The sequence below is a fragment of the Microtus ochrogaster genome, chromosome 2, assembly GCF_000317375.1.
Source record: "Microtus ochrogaster isolate Prairie Vole_2 chromosome 2, MicOch1.0, whole genome shotgun sequence".
Taxonomy (NCBI): Eukaryota; Metazoa; Chordata; class Mammalia; order Rodentia; family Cricetidae; genus Microtus; species Microtus ochrogaster.
In genome coordinates this window covers 89339006-89358800 of record NC_022010.1, presented here as the reverse complement: position 1 = coordinate 89358800, position 19795 = coordinate 89339006, and the positions used below count along the sequence as shown (strand labels likewise).

Genomic DNA, 19795 nt, shown 5'->3' with positions numbered 1-19795 from the left:
TGTGGATGTTAGAAGATAACCTGTGATGTTGGTCCTCTCTTTCTACCTTAAGATAGGATGGTGGGATCTCCTGTTGTCTAATGCTGTGTACCCAGACTAGCTGGCCTATAAGCTCCCAAGAATTATCCTGACTTAGTCTTCCCATTGTGCTTATTACATACATATACATCCCCAGTTTTACATGGATTCACGGACTCTGAACCCAAGTCCTCCTGATTACACACCCAGTGCTTTTCCCACTAAACCTTTTCCCAACTCCCCTGACAGATAATTTGTGACAACAATGGCAAAAGTAACTAATGCAGCCTCACATATAATAATAGTATAACATAAGTAATGTGGGAGTTCCCTCTGTGTGTTGCTTGTGTTGGTTAATGAATAAAAATTCTGCCTTGGGCTAATGGGGCAAAACTTAGGTAGGTGGAGAAGATGGAACTGAATTCTGGGAGGAGAAGAGCAGAGTGAGACACCGTGGATCTGCCTGAGACAGACACTAACACTAAGAATTTTACCCGGTAAGCCACTGCCACATAGCAATACACAGATTAATAGAAATGGGTTAAATTAAGATGTAAGAATTGGCCAATAAGAAACTAGAACTAATGAGCCAAGCAGTGATTTAATTAATACAGTTTCTGTGTGGTTATTTCGGATCTAAGCTAGTCTGGTCACCAGGACAACAAGTGGCTCCTTCCCCTGCAACAAATATGTGATTCCAACTATATGACATTGCTCAAAAAGGGTAATGGGTCAAAAAGTGAAATGAATAGTCACTGTCCAGGTGTAAAGGAGAGAAAATGCTGAACAACCAGAGTTAAGGAACAGAAATTTCTGAACAACTAGAACACAGAGAAATGTTTAGGACAATTAAATCTGTCCGCTTAATTACCATGGTGTGTTCATGTTGTTTGAAATTTGCTGAAACCTGTACTGTGGTAGAAGTGGATGGTGGAGAAGCTCAGGGAGATCTACCTTCACTACTGGATTATCAGCTACTGATTGATTTAGGGAAAAGGGAAAGCATTGCCATCAGGTTAGTAACTTCTGATTGCCCAACCAGGACACATTGGAAAGCTCCAGTGTGTTGCTTACACAAACAGTCACAGACCTGAATCAAAAGTCATGACAGAACAATGGGAGAGTGTTGATAAGGGTGCTGAAAAAGATTAATCGGGATATATTTTTATTTAAATTGCCAATTAAAAGGTTAACAGAAAACAAAGCTTGACTAGTAAAAGAAGATGGTGAGAGCAGACAATGAGAGCAGTATCTCATGGAGAGGCTGACAGATATACACAGAGGAATTTTAAGGGAAATTCATAATGAAAGATGCAAAATCTGGAAAGGTATCAATTAATTATAACATATTTATAGGCTGATATATAATATTCACCCTGTCATCAATCAGAAAGACAGTATTGATATCACAGAATATATGTCATAATTTACACAATTGCATTTATCTTGGAGCTCAATGAAAATTCCCAAATTTTAAACCTTTTCTACTTGTTAATCTTTTTTACTTTATTTAATAATTAACAATTAAAATTTCTTTCTAGTCCTATGTAGGTTACTTGTGTATTTTTTTAACATTATGTTTTACATTCAGATAGGCACTAACACTTGTATGTTATTTATGCAGATGCATATTCACGGATATAGATAGGTAGTCTACTATGAAACATCACAAATAGGCTTATTTTAATGTTTTTTTTTTTTTAACTTTCAAGCTTTTAGAAGTCTGTGTTAGAGCCTCTCTGGAAATTTACTTTATTGATGGGATGCAATTTGGGATAGTGAAGACTATTACTTCTCTGTTCATGTCACTATCTACAGGGTTGATTTATTTATGATCAGTTCATTTTTACTGAGAATGGTATTTTGTACAATAGCAAATTTTAGTTATTGACTCACAAGTTAATTGAGTTAGTCTTCTTATATTTTAACAAATTACGGGAATTTGTCACTTGGTTCATTTTTTCTTTATTAACTGCTGCTTTGTTTCTTTTCAGTTTGGTAATGAACATGAAAGTGAGCTGAGCCAAGTTTTCAGTGATGCTTCAGAATAAGAAGTACAGAATCTTCACTCTTTCCTTCATGCTTCAATGAATCTAACAAATGGGCAGTTCAGTCACATTAACAGGTACAGAAGCACACATAATGTTGTCTGTAATTTAAATATAAATTGGACTTCTGATCTAGGTCTGGACATGCCAGCATTGTGTTAGCTACATTAGCATAGGACCATTAACTAAGGTGACTTTATGTATTCCATGTAGAAGGATTCATCTGTCTTTGAGTTCAGAAGGTATACAGGAACCAAATATGGATGAGAATGTTGTATATGTGTATACAAGTGTAATAGTTAAACATCCTTCTAAACACACTTATCAAATTAACACATGCTGATCAGAATAAATTTTAAAAATTAAAAATCAACACATTCTGCTTGTATAATAACATATTCAAACAAGTGAATGTAGTATGTGATTTTGGATAAGAATTTTTTTTAAAACCTTAATTTCATATATTCAGTTCTATAAAATAATTTTATATGTAATTAACACTTAAAATTCAATTTATTTGTATTCCCGGAAGATACAAATATAAATGGTAATTGAGGTATATTTACCTACTCAGGGTATTAACAGTTTAATGATACTACATGGGAAAGAATAGCAAAATACCCCTTAAAGCAATAATTGCAAAACAAAGTAAATAGAAAAATATATAAATCATCTATAGATTAATATACACACTTCCACTTAAAATATACTAGAAATTATAGTAATATCATACTTAATATAAATAGATTTAGATAAATATAGTATTTTAAATTAGCTTTTATAAACATGAATATGTTATATTCAGTTTTACTATTTCAGATTTAAAAAGATCTGTAGTATAATTTGTTTCCTTCTGGAATTTTATTTAAAAATTTACTGTAGCCAGGCGGTGGTGGCGCACGCCTTTAATCTCAGCACTCGGGAGGCAGAGGCAGGCGGATCTCTGTGAGTTCGAGACCAGCCTGGTCTACAAGAGCTAGTTCCAGGACAGGCTCCAAAACCACAGAGAAACCCTGTCTCGAAAAACCAAAAAAAAAAAAAAAAAAAATTACTGTATTAAATAGTTCTTAAATTATTCAAAGTATTTTTACATATTTTCTTATTCATAAATGGTAATTAACACTTGGTTTAAAAGCTCTGAAATATCAATTGTGTTTTTCTTGAGTACATTATTTATACTCATAGTTATGTAATCTCTGTTCAAACCATGATTGTCATTCTCCTTCACTGTAATGCACTTTGACATTGTTAATGATGGTTCTTTTTACTTTCAAAGTGCATCAGATCTGGAATTTAGCTTCATATTAGCCTTAGACAAAATGCCCTTTCAAGTACTTTGTTAATTTTTGGCCTCTCTAAGCAGATTTCTCTCCGAAACAGAAAAAAACAGCATATCCATAATTGCTACTTTTAATTTTTCATTTAGGACAAGTGGATTTTATAAATGACCCTGAATTAGTTATAGAAGAAAGAGAATTACAAAATAAACTACTGTCACTAATATATTTTAAAAGGGAAAGCTTAAAATTTTTGGAAAAATAAACAATTTAAAATTTAACTTCATAATTTATAACCTTAAGGAATCTTTAGAATATGATATTTGTTTTGAAAAATTTGCATAAAAGAACTACATCATGTTTTAATAATCTTCATGGTATTTAAAACAATCTCTATTTCAATCATATTTGTAAAAATCCAAACATCATTATTGATACTGCTAAAAGTCCAGAAAAAAAATGTTAATGTCAAACTAAAAATGTGGACTTTTAATGTACTTAATTCTGGGTTCTAAAAGACAAATTTTCATGAAAAAAAAAAACTTGTACTTAAAATATATGCTAAACATGAATAACCTGTTTTCCTAGAAACTTTTCCAACCTGGCTCCTAGGGAGCTGCAGCCTGGCATCCAGAGCAGAAGTAACAGCGGGGTCTGGAGAGCTGGTCTCTTCAATGCCTTCTGGAATTTCCCCCCTTTTAGCAGTGTTGGAAATAGGTCTGGAAAAGCATAGGAAAGCTACATCAAATTTTCCTTAGGAGGTGTTTTTTGTTCATATTGTTTTGGCAATGTTGCATGGTGAAGGTGCTATATGGTATGACATTTAATATTTATTTTAACTAATGAGTTTTCCATATTCTCCATATTGGAAAAATCTTCAAGATAAAAAGATTTCATTTTATTCATTTAAATTAAGAAAATTTGAAAACTTAATAAATAAGCATCCTTATAATCACACATACACGGATGCAAATTCTAAAGGAAGCTTACCTAATTAGATCATGTTCTTGATACAAACTGAACTATGTTTCAGAATAAATAAGGACTCTGATACTTTATACTTAAAATTTGGGTTTCCAAGAGTTTTTAAACATTTATGATTTTCTACAACCTAGTAAATATTAAATTAATTGACTAAGTTATTTCTACAAGTATTACATAAATATAAAATAATATTAACATAAATGACAGTTAAAATATATATTCTGTGTTAGCCCCAAATCAAAATGTCAATAATTGTATTTTAACAATGAATTTAAAATATACTTTAGTTCTATACAGCATCCATTATTTGTTAATAAGCTTAATTAATTATAACATAGCCTATGTTTTACATTGATTTTCCTTAATATCTATTAGAAAGCAAGGAATCTAAAAGTGCATAAGTATGATGTTGGTATAGAAATATGAGATCTAGTGAAAAGAAACAATATTAAATATGTTTTTTGAGAAGCACTTATTAAAACAGTTACCACTGAGACCTTAAATGCTGTGTAATTTGTTCATTTCAAGTTATAGAAAACTTGAGAGAACTTTAGGGATCAAAAACTATTCAGATCTCATAACATGAATGAGAGTAGGCATAAACTGAAATGATAAAGGTGTTTCTTTTGGATGTTAATATAATAAATGAAGACTTAATTTCACAATCCTTGGAATAAAAGTAATACATTAAAGCTATGACACTTAAATGATTGTTTAATTCCTGGCCTATATTCTCATATTTCCTTTAGCAAAATGATGTTTTTATTGTTATTTTTTGATAACTACTTGTCAGTAGTTATTTTCGCTATAGTTGCCTTTTTTCTAGTGATATTCTCTTAGTATATGATTTTCCACAATTTTTAACTCATAGCTACATTGAAAATACTAAAACAATATTGGAAATATTTAAAATACATCTCTTCCCATTTTTCATATTATTAAAATAGAGTAAAATCACATTTATACAATACTTAGTATAAACCAGTAAATTAGAAAACTAGTGGGAACATTTTTCCACCTAACAAATCTAAAACTCTAGATTTGACTATTTCAAAATCATAACTAATAAAATAAACCAGGCTGAGTAATTAGTTCTGAAAAATAAATTATCACTTATTGAGGTGGTAATTTATAACTAGAATAAAAAACTCAAATGTGTTAATATAAATTCTTCAGTATTATGGTATAATCAGATTTAATCAAAACTTATTATTAAAGACTAAAATAAAAAAAGGAAGAGTAAAACTTCAACGTAACAAAATCTGAAAGAGATTCACATTAACCTCTTATTCATTAGGTTTAAAAAAAAAAGACCAAACTTCTGTTCAATCAAAGTAAAATATTCTATTTACTAGCAACTATCTTGTCAATCCATTATTTACAAATTTATTTCTTCATGCAACTAAAAGCAATTTAAAGGGAAAATAATTTTTATATTTTATTGGAGAAACTCTGTCATTAGCTTATTGTTAGCATGATCAATGCTTCATTGGGGAAATGGAATGGTGATTTAATGATAGAAACTTCTATGGTTAAGGTGTTCACAAACACTATACAGAATTTAGCACTGAACAATCTGGTGGATCTGAGAAACTGTAGGAAGATGGGTGGTTGGGAAAAAGATGTTTACAATTCTACAAGGGAAATTTTCAACTCGTTCTTTGGAAATATAACCTGATAAAGGGCAGAATGTTAAATATCTTTTAAATCTCTAGAGATTGATATTAAAATAGAAAAATGTCAGAGCAGTGTGAAGACTTACAGTTTTTGATATGTTCAATCTTGATTAAGGTCAAAAAGTTCAAATTTATTATTGTTCCTCAAGGACAAATACTGGTTGTTTGGCCAATGTGTGGCTACTAGATGTCTTGCTCCTCAAAAGCCAGACAGCAAGATGATTGACTTAGGGTGTGATTACCAGGTTTTTTGAGATGCAAAGAGAAAATTATATTTGCTTCTTGGTATCATGAATACTTGTGCCTTCCTTTGGGGGTATATAAGAACTGAAATTAATAAACTTGGGGCCTTTTGCTTTTAGTTGCAGTAGTGACTGGAAGCCCTCTTGATGCTATCTTATGTCTCTTGTCTATTTCTTTCCTCAATCCAAGCTCCTCTTCTCAGGAATGGAGTGATAAGTCAGGACGCACCTGACAGAGCAGTCTGATTTTTATCAGTATCTCATAACAGTCTGCTCAGTGCCAATTGGCAGAAGGCAGTAAAACCTAAAGGACTGAAAGATCAGATAATAGAAGAAACCAAGAAAACCAGGAAAATGCTTTGTTGCTTAAACAACAAAAACCTTGCTCTATAAGAAGGCTTTCAGAAACTAAACCAAGCATGCTTATTTTTCAAGTCAGTAGTATTTTGTTGATAGCAGCAATGAAAAAAATTAGCCTTTACTATTGATCATTTAATTGAGGTTCTACAGCTGTAATTGAGTCTATGGATGGAATGGTTTTTGTCTACACCCACAGGACGAACTGAGATCTAGTCAATGCTGTGCGATTTACAGAGGTTTGGGAGGTGATTAGGTCTTGAAGGTGGATCTTGTACATGTTGGCATAGATGTCACTTCCCTTCACATGTTGATCCTCAGCAGTTGTATGGAGGAGTTACTGGGTCATAAAGGTGTTTTCTTCATGAACAACTTAATTTATTGATGAGTTATTCATAGGTTATTAAAAGGATGGTTTGTATCATGTCCCCTGGACTGACTTTCTCTCACCCCCCCTTATTTCTCTCCTTAAATACATCTTATGAAATACATCAGCTTTCCACCTGACAATATAATGAAAGTTCTAAAACCATGAGACAAACGGGTACTCCCCTTTCTTGAGCTTTTTTCCTCAGGTATTCTATCACAGTGTTATAAAAGAGATACAACTCTACACGAAACAAATTAGTTCCCATATAAAGGAGAGTTCAGACACTCTCTTATCCTTTCTAAACAGTGAAAGGCAGGCCCATGAACAAGGAGCAGATTCTGACCTGTCACTGAAAGCTACCAGTTCATGGATTCTGTAGTGTCAAAAAGATCCATAAAAGGTATATTTATATATTAATCTACCCAGTTTGTGAATTTGTTATAACATTCTATAGAAAATAGTACAGGTATTATAGCAAGAAAACATTGATAAATTGGCAAATGCTTGTTCCTTTTCTTTCAGGGAGAGCATACACAGGTAGTAACTCATAGAAGCAACCATCTAACCTTATATGCAAAACTGTAATTAATTTAAAGAAATAATTTTATTGTTTTTATTGTTTCAGAATTTCAAATATTCATGTTGTGATAAAATTTATCCCCCTCTTCATCTCCCCTCCATAACCTCCTAAATTGTCCCACCCCATCAATTTACCTCCCAACTTCATGTGTTCTTCTTAACTCTCTGAGTCCATTTAGCTTTGTCAGTGTGTGTATGAGTATAGATATGTAGCCTAAAAGGAGTGACATTCCTGGAGAAAATTTCTCTCTTCCCTGCACAAGTTGCCATTAATTACCAAGAGCTCCTCTTCTAGGGTGGAACCTCATGATCCTCCATCCACTATGCTCCCATGCTGTTTTGGCTGGCTTGATCTTGTGGTGGTCTTTACATGTAGTTACAGTTGCTGTGCACTCATGTATGTAATTGTCTTGCTGTGACCAGAAAGCATTAGCAATACAATAGTCCCCATCTACAATAGTCTCCAACTCTCGTGACTTTCATAATCTGCTGCCTCTTCCCTGATGATCCCCAGGTAAACACAGCTTTCTTAAACAGAGAATGAAATGGTATTTGTAGGAAGGTAGGATGTTCTAAGAAAAAGTCCAAAGAAAATAAACTAACATAAGGATAATAATCAAGTTCATGAACAGTGATGCACATAGATAACCCTACAGAGTAAATTAGGACAAACACAGTTGTATCACTTTAAGCTTTCAAGATTCCTAACAAGAGTGGCAAGCGACTGATAATCAATCAACAGAAACAAGTTTACATGAAGGTTGAAACCAGTTTCAATTTAAGTGTCAAAAATAATTTAGTAATAGAGCAGGTACAGGAAAATCTTTATAAAAAAGATTATTTGGTGAAAGAATTCATGAAAGCCTGAGATAATGGAACACTTCATATGGCTGTACTGGGGCTGAGGTATAACCTTCGCATAGTTATATCATGAGCTTGGAGTCTCCACAAAATAGGATTGGGATCTGCATAGAAGGACCTCAAGGAACATACCGTATACTTGAGATGAAGACTGGGAAAGGAAATTTCATGTAATACACATTCACTCTTCTTTCCCAAATAGAATATAATGTCTCTAATGTAAAAGGTGGAGAGCTAGCAGGACGAAGAAATAAGATGAACTGAAATTCCCAATGTTTTTGATTACTTGTTGGAAAATAAGAAGTTGGATTTCCTGGGTTTCCCAGCACATGGAAGATAAGGTTAGGGTGGTTCTGGAAAGTCTGCCACGGATAGGGGAGTGTAAAATAACACTGTCCCCACACATCACTCTTACCTGACTCAAACTGTACATATACCAAGTGACAGCAGAAACAAATTAAGCCAAGGAACTAATTAAAGATTTCAGCATGCAAACCAGAGGAAGATAAGAATATGAAGTACAAATTAAAGTTTCAAGAGGCTTAAAAAACTCGTTGTTTTCAACTGAAATCCACAAGAAACCTGGTTTCAGAATAAAATCATACCTGCATATGAAAGTTTGAATAAAATATCTGCATATGAAAGTTTTGTTTCTAAAATCAAGTGCAAAATTGAATATGCTGACACCCCTACCATAACCCAAATGTAAACTTCTGAAAATCAGCCATCTGCAAAATATCTAAAATGACAAAATACAGGTTAAATACAGTAACCTTATTCCACTGTACAGTAACAAGTCACTACTCAGAGAAAGAAGGAAAATGCAGCCAAAGACAAAGAACAAATTATGACCATTGAAGTTAATAAGAAAAATAGATGTTGAGGTTTATTCTAATGAACTTAAAATGACAAAGATAAATCTGTTAAACAGTCTACAAAATAAAATACCCCCCAAAGTGAACTAAATTCTAGAACAGAAAAATAATCTGCTATGGATTATCATTAAACTAAAAAAAAAACACACAAAAATGCAACAGAAGAACAGAGTTAATAAATCTGAAAAAGAAATAATGAAGTGGATCTTCCCTGAAATACACAATGAGAGAAAAAAAAGTGATTAAATGACCAAAAAGTAAAGCATCCATGAGTTGGCCCTTACATGCAGCTGTTTGTGACAACAGTTGGAAAAGAGACCAAACTGAGATATAAATATTTTTAACAATGCACAAATTTTATGAATTTTCATCACAGATAAATCCATATTCAGCAAATATAAATAAAAACTAATATAACCTTGTTTTAAAATTGTGGACTTGGATGCATAGAATCACAGATAATATTCATTTGCTATAAGACCAAATTAAAATTACCGAGTTACTTTTCAGATGGTGAAGCAAATAGTACAGTTACTGGAAGAGTGGGCTGTTGTTGATGTATATGTGAGCGTACAAAACCAAATTTAAAAAATAGATTGCCTATAAGATGCCAATAGAAAATTGTTGCTCTAAGGAAGCACATTGAACTCATGATGCATTTTCCCATTTTTACATAGCTTTTAAAATAGGAAAAAAAATAGCATTTTTGACATAGATAAACCATTTTGGGATGGTTTAGATACTAAATTGTCCTTCTTTCTGTGAGAGACAGACTATATAAATAAGCATTAAAGGTTTCTCTAATGATGATGAAAATCATATGCAGTATAAACAATGAGAGACTATCATTGGAAATGTCTAGGATGGTGAACAAAGGAGGAGTCTTATCACAGAGATTTAGAGTAAAGGCTTACTATGATATTCAAGCCAACATAATAATTTATGAAGTAATCATTAAAGTTTGTGATTTAAAATTGCACATTGTTTTTGCTCTGTCTTATTTTCTTATCATTCTTTAGATGCCAGTGTGTTTTTCAATGAGAGAGAAATGGTGTGGACTTAGACTGGAGGTCAGGTATGGAGAAGATCTCAGAGGAGTTGGAAGATGGAAAATTATAATCAGAATGTATTAAGAAAAATCAATTTCTTTTGGTTTTCTGGGTTTCTCTATGAAGTCGTGGATCCTGCATTCTGGGCTAAGTTGGACTCTAACTCACAGAGATCTGCCTTTCTCTGCCTCCTGAGTGGTGAGATTAAAGGCATGTGCTACCAATACCGAGCAAGAAAAATAAATTTCTTTAAAGAAAGAAAAAAGTAAAAAGTACACATTTTATTTTACTAAATAAAATTCCATACATTAATATAAAAACCTATCATTAGACTTAATTTAGAAATTAATTATGTAGACTTGTTTATGAGATTGACTAATTTATTGTTTTATAACTATTTTTATACAGTTTAGAGAAAACAAAAACTATTATTTATTATTTTCCAGTATAGTATGAATTCATTTATTTTTATAAGGTAAGTGCAGGTTGTTTAACAATAAGGAAAATTAAAAACACCGTCATTGTTGAATTTCATATATATTTTTATAGGTACAGTCATATATATGCTATGTAGTCAAAGTCTAAGAGGTATAAACAGAGATAATATTGTTGAATATTTGCATTATATTGGTTTAAATTCTTGAATAATGAATTAACTCAAAGAATTGTGAACGAAGATAACTAATATATAATGCCATTTTGAATCTATAACATTTTGAGCTAAACACAATGTTGTTCTTCCTTACGGCTACATAAAAGAAATTACTTATTCTACTATTCTGGAAATTTTAATTAAAAAATATTTCAAATGGTCCCAAATTTTACTTACTTTAGTAGGACTTTTTTATAGCACTGAACATACACACATACACATATACACACGTGTACATGTATGCTCACACACACATACACATTCCACTTCTAAAATTAGTATTCACACTAAAGCATATAATGTTATAGGCTATCTAGGTATCTATTACTGGGATGAGGCACCAGGAACAACTACAATAAAAAAAAAAAACCTGGAGGTGAGTTTTACCTACAGTTTCAGTCCATCAAAGAAATAAGTCAGGGCAGGAATCAAGACAGAAATCTGGAGGCAAGGACTGAATAGGGATGCTGTGTATTGATTTGCTCCTCATGACTTGCTCTTCCTGCTTTCTTACAGAACCCAGGATTACTTGTTCAGCAGAAGACACCATCCACCATGATCTGTGTCTTCCCATATCAAACATCAATCAAGAAAATGCACCACAGATTTGTCAATAGGCCAATTTTGTGGCCGCATTTTCCCAAAGTCCCTCTTTCTAAATGAATTAGCAGGGCACACCAAATCAAATAAGCACAGTTTATAGAGCCTCACAGGGACTGAGCAACAATTATAGAGCCTATATGGGTCTTTGCTTCGTCCTCTGCATATATATGTTGTTTGTTTAGGGTTTTCTTGGCACTGCTAACAGTGGGAGTGGAGGAGTCTCTGTCTTTTCTGCCTACTCTTGGGACTTTTTCCTCCTACTGGGTTGTTTCTTTGAGCCTTCATTTGAGGGTTTGTGCCTGGTCATATACCATATTCTGTTAAGCAATGTTTGGTTGATAGCCCAGGGAAGTCACCTCTTTTCTGAAGGGAAATGGAGGAGTGGATCTGGGAGAAAAGAGGAGATGTGGGAAAGGGATGGGAAAAGGATGAGAGAGGTGAAACTGTGGCCAGAATGTGTTGTATGGGAAAAGAATAAGAGAAAGATAGAGGGAGAGATAAGCAGAGAGAGACAGAGAAAGGCACACACACACACACACACACACACACACACACACACACAAATAGAAAGAGAGAGAAAGGAAAAGAAATAAATTTCCATTGGCACAGGATGTTAGAAAACCTTGAAAAAAAATTCTGTGATATTAAGTAGACATACAGAACACACACTATTAATTAGTATATGAATAATAAAATTATGTTTTCAAACATCCTTTACCTTCTAAATCTTTACTACAACATAATATAAGAGTTGTAAATATGTTATGAATTGTTCTTATCTAAAGACCAAGGAAAGAGAGTATAGATGTCTTCATGAATATATAAAATGTGCTTGAACACATTGTGTATCCTATTGTGGGGGAGCTTCATCTAAAGGAATAAATTTAATTTATTGATTGATTTAGGATCATGAGAAACAGATCAACACTAAAGAAATCTTCCAAAGGTAGAAGATAATTATGCCACTAAATTTTTTTCTATTTTCTATCAATTAATAGTTATAAAGTAGTTAACTTTAATTTTAAAAATTAAATCTATCTTATTATAGTATAACAAGAGAAAAATTATTTAAGTGTAGTTTTGCTACATATTTTAAATAGTTTCTTAGACAAACAATTTGTCTTATTGAGAAACAAATGACATTAAAATTTTGTTGTCCATTAGGATACCATCTAAGTCTTTTGAGTAATCTTAAAAATATCATTACCCACTTAAATGTCCTATTGTTTTTGTCCTCAGTACTGTAATAGATTTCTTTGACTATATACCAAAATAGTTTTAAAGTAATTATCATAGTTAAATATCTGATAACTTGTAAAGATTTTGTCATTGTTTTGCATTTGTTGTTTCTTTTTTGTAAATTTTAAAGATGCTGTCAGAGATGAAATAAGGCTTATGCACTCTTTCTCTTCTTCTATATTCAACACAAAGAAAAAGAATTCAAGTTATACTTAGCAGCACAAAAACTTACAGCAAAGTGATTTGTCAAAAGAAAGAAACACCAGGAAATATACTATAAGAAATGGACACCTGGTTCTACTTTGGCCAAAGGCATGCATTTTTATAGCTAGGAAGTTTTAAATAGTATTTAATACCTAAAATTATTATAGTCAATTATAATTGCTTTTTCAATAGGCTTTAAAAGATAGTTTCTCTTATTGAAATAGACATAAATATATATTTAAAAATTCCCTAAAGCTAAATTAAATGAAGTGACTAAAGAAGTCATTTTTAAGCAAGAAGACAACATTCCTCTGTAGACAGAATTAATGTGGTTATGAATTTCTATAGAACTTATTATCTTGTCACAAACTTTAATTGAATTCTTCCTAAAACTTTTTATTAGATATATTATTTTCAGACATGTAAATGTAATTCTTGCTCTTAAACTGGATTCTATGAACTTTAATCATTTCCTAAAAGATTCTTAATTTTGATGTTCAGGAAACTAGATTTCTACTCTAGCATAGAATAGCATTCTGATATATACTTAAAGGTTATATACTTCCAATTTCAGTGCAAATAATATATGCCATTCCATTTTCAACAAATAAAATTTTGTACTTATTTATTGAAAAATGGCCTTTACTCTATTGTATTTTTAAGTTTATGAATGATGTAGGAGGGTGAAGAACAATATGCATTAGATTTGGTTTTGTGTAAACTATATTTGCCTTATTTTAAGTATCACAATGTGACTAATTTATTAATATAACAATTCTTCAAATTTATATATTTATTTGAATTTACCACAAAATTTATTAAAATTTTAATAAATAACACATTAAAATAATTATGGAATATTTAAATAACTTTCCCCTTTAAAGAATATCCATCTGTTATTAGAAACAGATTCAAATAAGATTGTGAAATTAAATGATGAATCAAAAGTCCCATATCATGTTTGTAAATTATTAGAGTTGTTTGATGAACTCCAATATACAAGCTAGAATTTATACCTTTTGATGAGCAAGAAAATGTCTAAAAACTGAGTGCACTGCTGTGGATCTCTGTATCTGCTTCCATCAGTTACTGGACAAAAAAGAATTTCCCTAGCACCAGGCTTCTCCCTAGCCCCCAAATGTCTCCGTCTATCGAGATATCCCTTTCCTGGTTCTCCCCTTTTGTCCCTCTTCCAATTGAACCATCATGTTTCCTGTTTTAATGTGGGCTACACTTCTGTATTCTGTGACTATGTTTTAACACCATTGAACTATAAAGAAAAGCTCTTTTTTCCTACAGCAGGGTAGGATATATAGCTAGGTGGGAAAATGACAGGCAGAAAGAAGGCAGAGTCAGGCAGATGCCAGCAGCCACTGGGGAATTAGGATGTGAGGTTACAAGCAATGAGCATTGTAGCAAAACATAGAATAATAAAAATGGGTAATTTAAATTGTAAGAGGTAGGCAATAATAAGCCTGAACTAATAGGCCAAACAGTATGTAATTAATATTAAGCCTCAAAGTGGTTATTTGGAAACTGGCAAGCATGATAGAAACCTCCAGTTACATTCTTCCCTCATGTTTCCTTCCCCCTCCCTTCACCCCTACATCCCTTCCCTCCCTGTGCTCCCAATTTATTCAGTAGACATTTTTTTTTTTAATTTCCCCTTCCCAGAGGCATCCATTCACATCTCTCTTAGGGTCCTCCTTGTTACTTAATTTTCCAGGAGTTGTAGATTAAAGCCTGGCTAGTCTTTCTTTATTTCTAATATCCACTTATGAGTGGGTACATACCATTTTTGGTCCTGGGATCCAGTCAGAGAGAGGGAGGAGGGATTATACGAGCAAAGGGATCAAAATCATGAGGGGAAAACCACAAAGACAGCTGACCTGAACTAGTGGGACCTCACTGACTCTGGGCTGAGAGCTGGGGAAACTGCATAGGACCAAACTAGATCCTCTGAATGTGGGTGATAGCTCTGTGGCTTGAGTAGTCTGTGAGGCCACTGGCAATGGCTCAGGCTTCAGCCCTAGTGTATGTTTGGCTTTCTGGAGCCCATTCCCTGTGAATGAATGCCTTGCTCAACCTTAGCTATAATGATGAAGGCCTTGGCCCTGGTTAAGTTGATATGCCAGACTTGTTGACTCCTCATGGGATGCCTTACCCTCTCTAAGGAGTGGATGGGAGTGGTGGGGAGAAGCTGGGGAGGCAGCATGAGGAGATGAAGGAGGAGGAAGTATGGTTGGTATGTAAAATAAAAAAAAAACCTTTTAAATAAAAAACAATGCATAAATGAAAACTGATAAAACTGAGTAAACAATTTTCTAACAGTATTATATAAGTTTGAAAGCACAATCTTATAAAACCAAGCTATGTTAATCTTCACAAAATATCAATTTTTATAATTTAAGATTTTAAGGTAATAAACTTTTTATTTCCATCAAAAATATATCATGCATGAGATGTTCATGAAATATAATTCTAATATGAAAAGGATAAATATCTGTGACCATTGAAGTGATTAAAAATACAAGGTTTCCACCTCTATTGAAGATTGCTGTTCGTTTTATTACATACTTTAACAGTAATTTAGGATACCATTTATAGTATAATAATTTATTTAACAACTTGCAGAATAAACTTTAATAAAATTACTGTTTATTAAGTTTTCAATGTCTATCAATTCAGTATTTTCTTTGTGAGAGTTAGTTTCTGATTGCTCCATGTTTTCTCCTCTCTGCTCCCTTCTTCTGAGTGCCCTAACAAAGACTTTATTTGGCTTTGTCTCACAATGAAGAATAGTAGCCAGTGATCCCAGCTCACACAACTAACCCTCAAAGTTCAGGGTTGAGGCCACAGCATAGCCAAGGGAACTTAGAAACTTTCTTTACAGAATGCACTCACACATGTGCTGTTTGAGTCATGCTCTTTTTTTCTCCTGCTTTTCTTAATTCTATTTTTTTGCCCTAATTGTCTATAATTTCTTAGCTCTAATTCTCTTTCTCAATTATAATTCCCATTCTCTGTTACAAATCTCTATTCCAATTCATTTTTGTTCACATTATTTTACATTGTTTCTTCTTCTTCTCCTCCTTCTTCTTGTTTTTCATTTTCTACATTCTTTATCCTTATAGATTCTTGTTTTTCCTACATTCTTTCCTCTGCTCCATTCTTACTTCCTCTCTGCCACAAATACATGGGAGAGGGAGTACAGGTGGGGGTGGGAATGGGGGAAGGGAGAGGGGGAGAGAGAAGGGAGAAGGGGAAGACTGGGGAGAGCTTGGGAGAGTGGGAAGGTGAAGATGGAGGAAGGGCAGATATAGGAGCAGGGAAGAAGATATCTACATTAAGGGAGCCATTTTAGGGTTAGCAAGAGACTTGGCTCTAGAGGGGATCCCAGGTATCCACAGGGATCTGCCGAGTTAGGTCCTTGGGCAGCAGAGGAGAGGGTGTCTGAACTGGCCTTGCCCCACTATCACACTGACAATTATCACGAATATCACCATAAAATCAGAGACCCTCATCAGAGCACTGGACTGAGCTCCCAAGGTTCAGTTGAAGAGCAGAAGGAGGGGGAAGATGAGCAAGGAAGTCAGGACCACGAGGGGTTGGTCCAGCCACTGAGACAGCATGCCTGATCTAATTAATAATGGAAGCTTACCAAGTCCAGCTGGACCAGGACTGAACGAACCTGTGATCAAACCGGACTCTCTGAATGTGGCTGCCAATGGGGGTAGACTGAGAAGCCGTCGATAATAGCACTGGGACTTGTTTCTACTGCATGTGCTGGCTTTTTGGGACCCTGGTCCATTTGGATATACACCTTCCTAGGTCTGGAAGGAGGGGGGAGGGCCTTGAACTTCCCACAGAGCAGGATACCCTGCCCTCTCTTAAGAAGGGAGGGGAAGGGAGGAGGATGAGTGGAGGAGTGGGAGGGGAATGGGAGGAGGGGAGGAACGTAAATTTTTGAATGGAAAAAATAAAAAAAAATCAAATACATGCATACACAATCACACACACAATATATATATTCATTTATAACTTGTTAGTAAAAAAAGTCAGCTTAATTGGTGACTGACAACAGCTGTGGATTGTAAAAGTTTGGCTTATCTCTTAAAAGAACAACTACAAAGGTTACAAAGGGAAGAAACTAAACTAATGAGATATCCAAGGAAGAGGCAATAAATACATGTACTATTTTATATTTCTTAAGTGTGACTAATAATATTTGGACATAGTTATTCAGTAAACAGTCTTTTCTTATCAACTGAATCTCAGGACCTAAACAAAAAGTTAGTATACTGAGCTAAATTCTTGTATCAAAAATTGTACAAAGTGTTAATTGCTATTCTGGGTCAGATTAGGGAGATGCCAGTAAAGAAAGCTTAGAGAAGCATAGGTCACTAATGAACTCTTGAAGGACTATGCTCTAACACAGCCAGACATCTGAAATATTGTTCTATAAAAGTTACCCTCCTGTGACCTTTCCTCAAGGACATTCTGTCTGATGAATTTGCCCTGTCAGTCAGGCTAAGGACAAAGAACAGACCTCTAAGTGTTTTTACAGTACACATGGTAAAAATAGATCTAGTTATGAAGCATAATTTAGTATGTATCTGTTTATTAAAATTGTAAAACTAAATGAGAAGTCAACTTTCTGACGACCCACAAATATGTGAAGTCCACAAGACTAAGGTTTAATCATGAAATTACATGTATACATCACATTGTAATACATGGTAATGGGAAATATAGTTGCTATTATTGCACAAGCTAAATTACAGATGAAAGTGATGATTTACAGATTCAGTGGCCCTGCAATCAGTTCTGGTAGGGATCCTCCAAGAGAGAACCATTTGTCTAGTGGGTTGACATCTGAATTATCAATTCCTGTAAGCTTTAACTGCATCAGGGCCCACCAGAGCTCATGGCAATCGCTCCTGACAAATAGTTTTCTGTGCATTATGCCACAGTAGATCTCACTAATGTCAGATCCTCTGATGATGGCTATTTCAACCTCCTTACTCCATCTCTTCTCTCCTTCCTGGGATTGTCTGTGGCTCCCTTTGATACTGATACATTCATTTTTTTCACAAACATTCAGTTACTATGGTAAGCCTTTTATGATCCTATGTACTAAAACCAAAAAATACCACTATGTTGGTGTTAGGAAAAGCAAAAGTTTTTTTTTTAGACAAAGTATGGAAAAATAGCTGTTTAGCTGCTTCCTTCTTTGGTAATGGTGAGAACTTTCAATTATCCTATGACTCCCTTTTCTCTCCCAAAGATAAGATTTCATTTCCTCCTATCTCTACTCAAACACCTGTTAATAACATTGATCGCTTTCCAAAAGCTCTGTCGTCTCCAGATCATAAATCAATAAGTCGATTTAATTTCTCCTTGTAGGTGTCCTTGGCATCAACTAATTCAAATGTGTTAATAACATTCTTTAGTGATTCATGAAGACATATATATTCTTTTCATTTTCTTTTTGAGACAAAAATATTTCACAAAGTTTTGAGGACTTGATTTAAAGCATTTAAATATTAAATTATTGTAGGAAGGCATATTATTTAAAACATTTTATTAGAAAGCATCTTTAAAATGTTAAGGAAATTTATTATGACACTTTGCATCTCTAGCCTTTCTTTTCTCTTAATTATTTTAAACACAGCATGTATTAATTCTTCACATTGCTACATCTTCCTAATTACCTTGCAAAAGAATTTAGATGATCTTCAACACACTTTGCTTAAAACACGTGTATATATATATATATATATATATATATATATATATATATATATATATATATATATATATATATATATATATATATATATATATATAACTTTCACAAATTTATATATTATATATGTATAAACAAACAAGGGACTTTCACAAATTTTTATATATGGGACTTTCACAAATTCATCAATATATCTAAATCTTTTGGATAGCTTTATTAACTGATTAAAACTAATTCCATGAAGTCATTTCTGAATTTTAATTTTAAACAGCTACAGGAATGCTAGGGATATAAGAACAGCAACAGCGTCTTTAAAAGCTATAACAAGGGAAAGAAATAAAAATCTCTATATTATATGGATTTGATGTTGAAGTTATGCATCTGTTACACACTGTGCTTCAACTGTAGTAATTCTTAAATGTTTGTTTACATATAATGTCACATATTTCCTAATTTCCATAACAACTCTTTCTTTATCATAGTCCTCAGTAGCTGTTCCTTAAAAGGAACTCAGTGGAACTACAAAAAAAAATCATCCTGAGTGAGGTAACCCAGACTCAGAACAATAAACATGGTATATATTCACTCATAAGTGGATATTAAATATAAAACAAATGATAACTAGGCCCAGAGAAGCTAGGTAACAAGGAGGAAGAGAAAGTAGATGAGATGTCCTGGGTAAACTGGGGGTGATGGAGTAGAGGGGAGGATATAAGGAATCAGGATATTTAAGTTGGGGTAGGATAGAAGGGGAAGAGTATTGAAAGATATATCTTAATTGAGACGGTCCACGAACCCACAAGGGTGACCCTAGCTAAGATCGATCAATAGTGGAGAGGGTACCTGAACTAGTCTTCCACTGTAATCAGACTGGTGACTACTCTAATTGTCACCATAGAGCCTTCATCCAGTGCTGATGGAAGCAGAAGTAGAGAACCCCAGCCTAGCACTGGGTCAAACTCCAGGAGTTCAGTTGAAAAGAGGGTGGAGGGATAAGATGAGCAAGCTTGGG

General features: G+C 33.5%; 1 protein-coding gene across 4 annotated transcripts in view; it reads right to left on the bottom strand.

The window, feature by feature from the left end:
- Epha6 (EPH receptor A6) overlaps window positions 1-19795 on the bottom strand; it is a 918005-nt gene that overhangs the window by 803537 nt on the left and 94673 nt on the right. Inside the window, exon 3 of one of the 4 annotated variants that reach the window (XM_026787032.1) lies at window positions 3920-4062. The exons of the other annotated variants lie outside the window; for them this stretch is intronic. Within the exon in view, the coding sequence (XP_026642833.1) occupies window positions 3920-4062 (143 nt within the window). The remainder of the gene's footprint in view (window positions 1-3919; window positions 4063-19795) is intronic. 4 annotated transcript variants of the gene reach the window in all.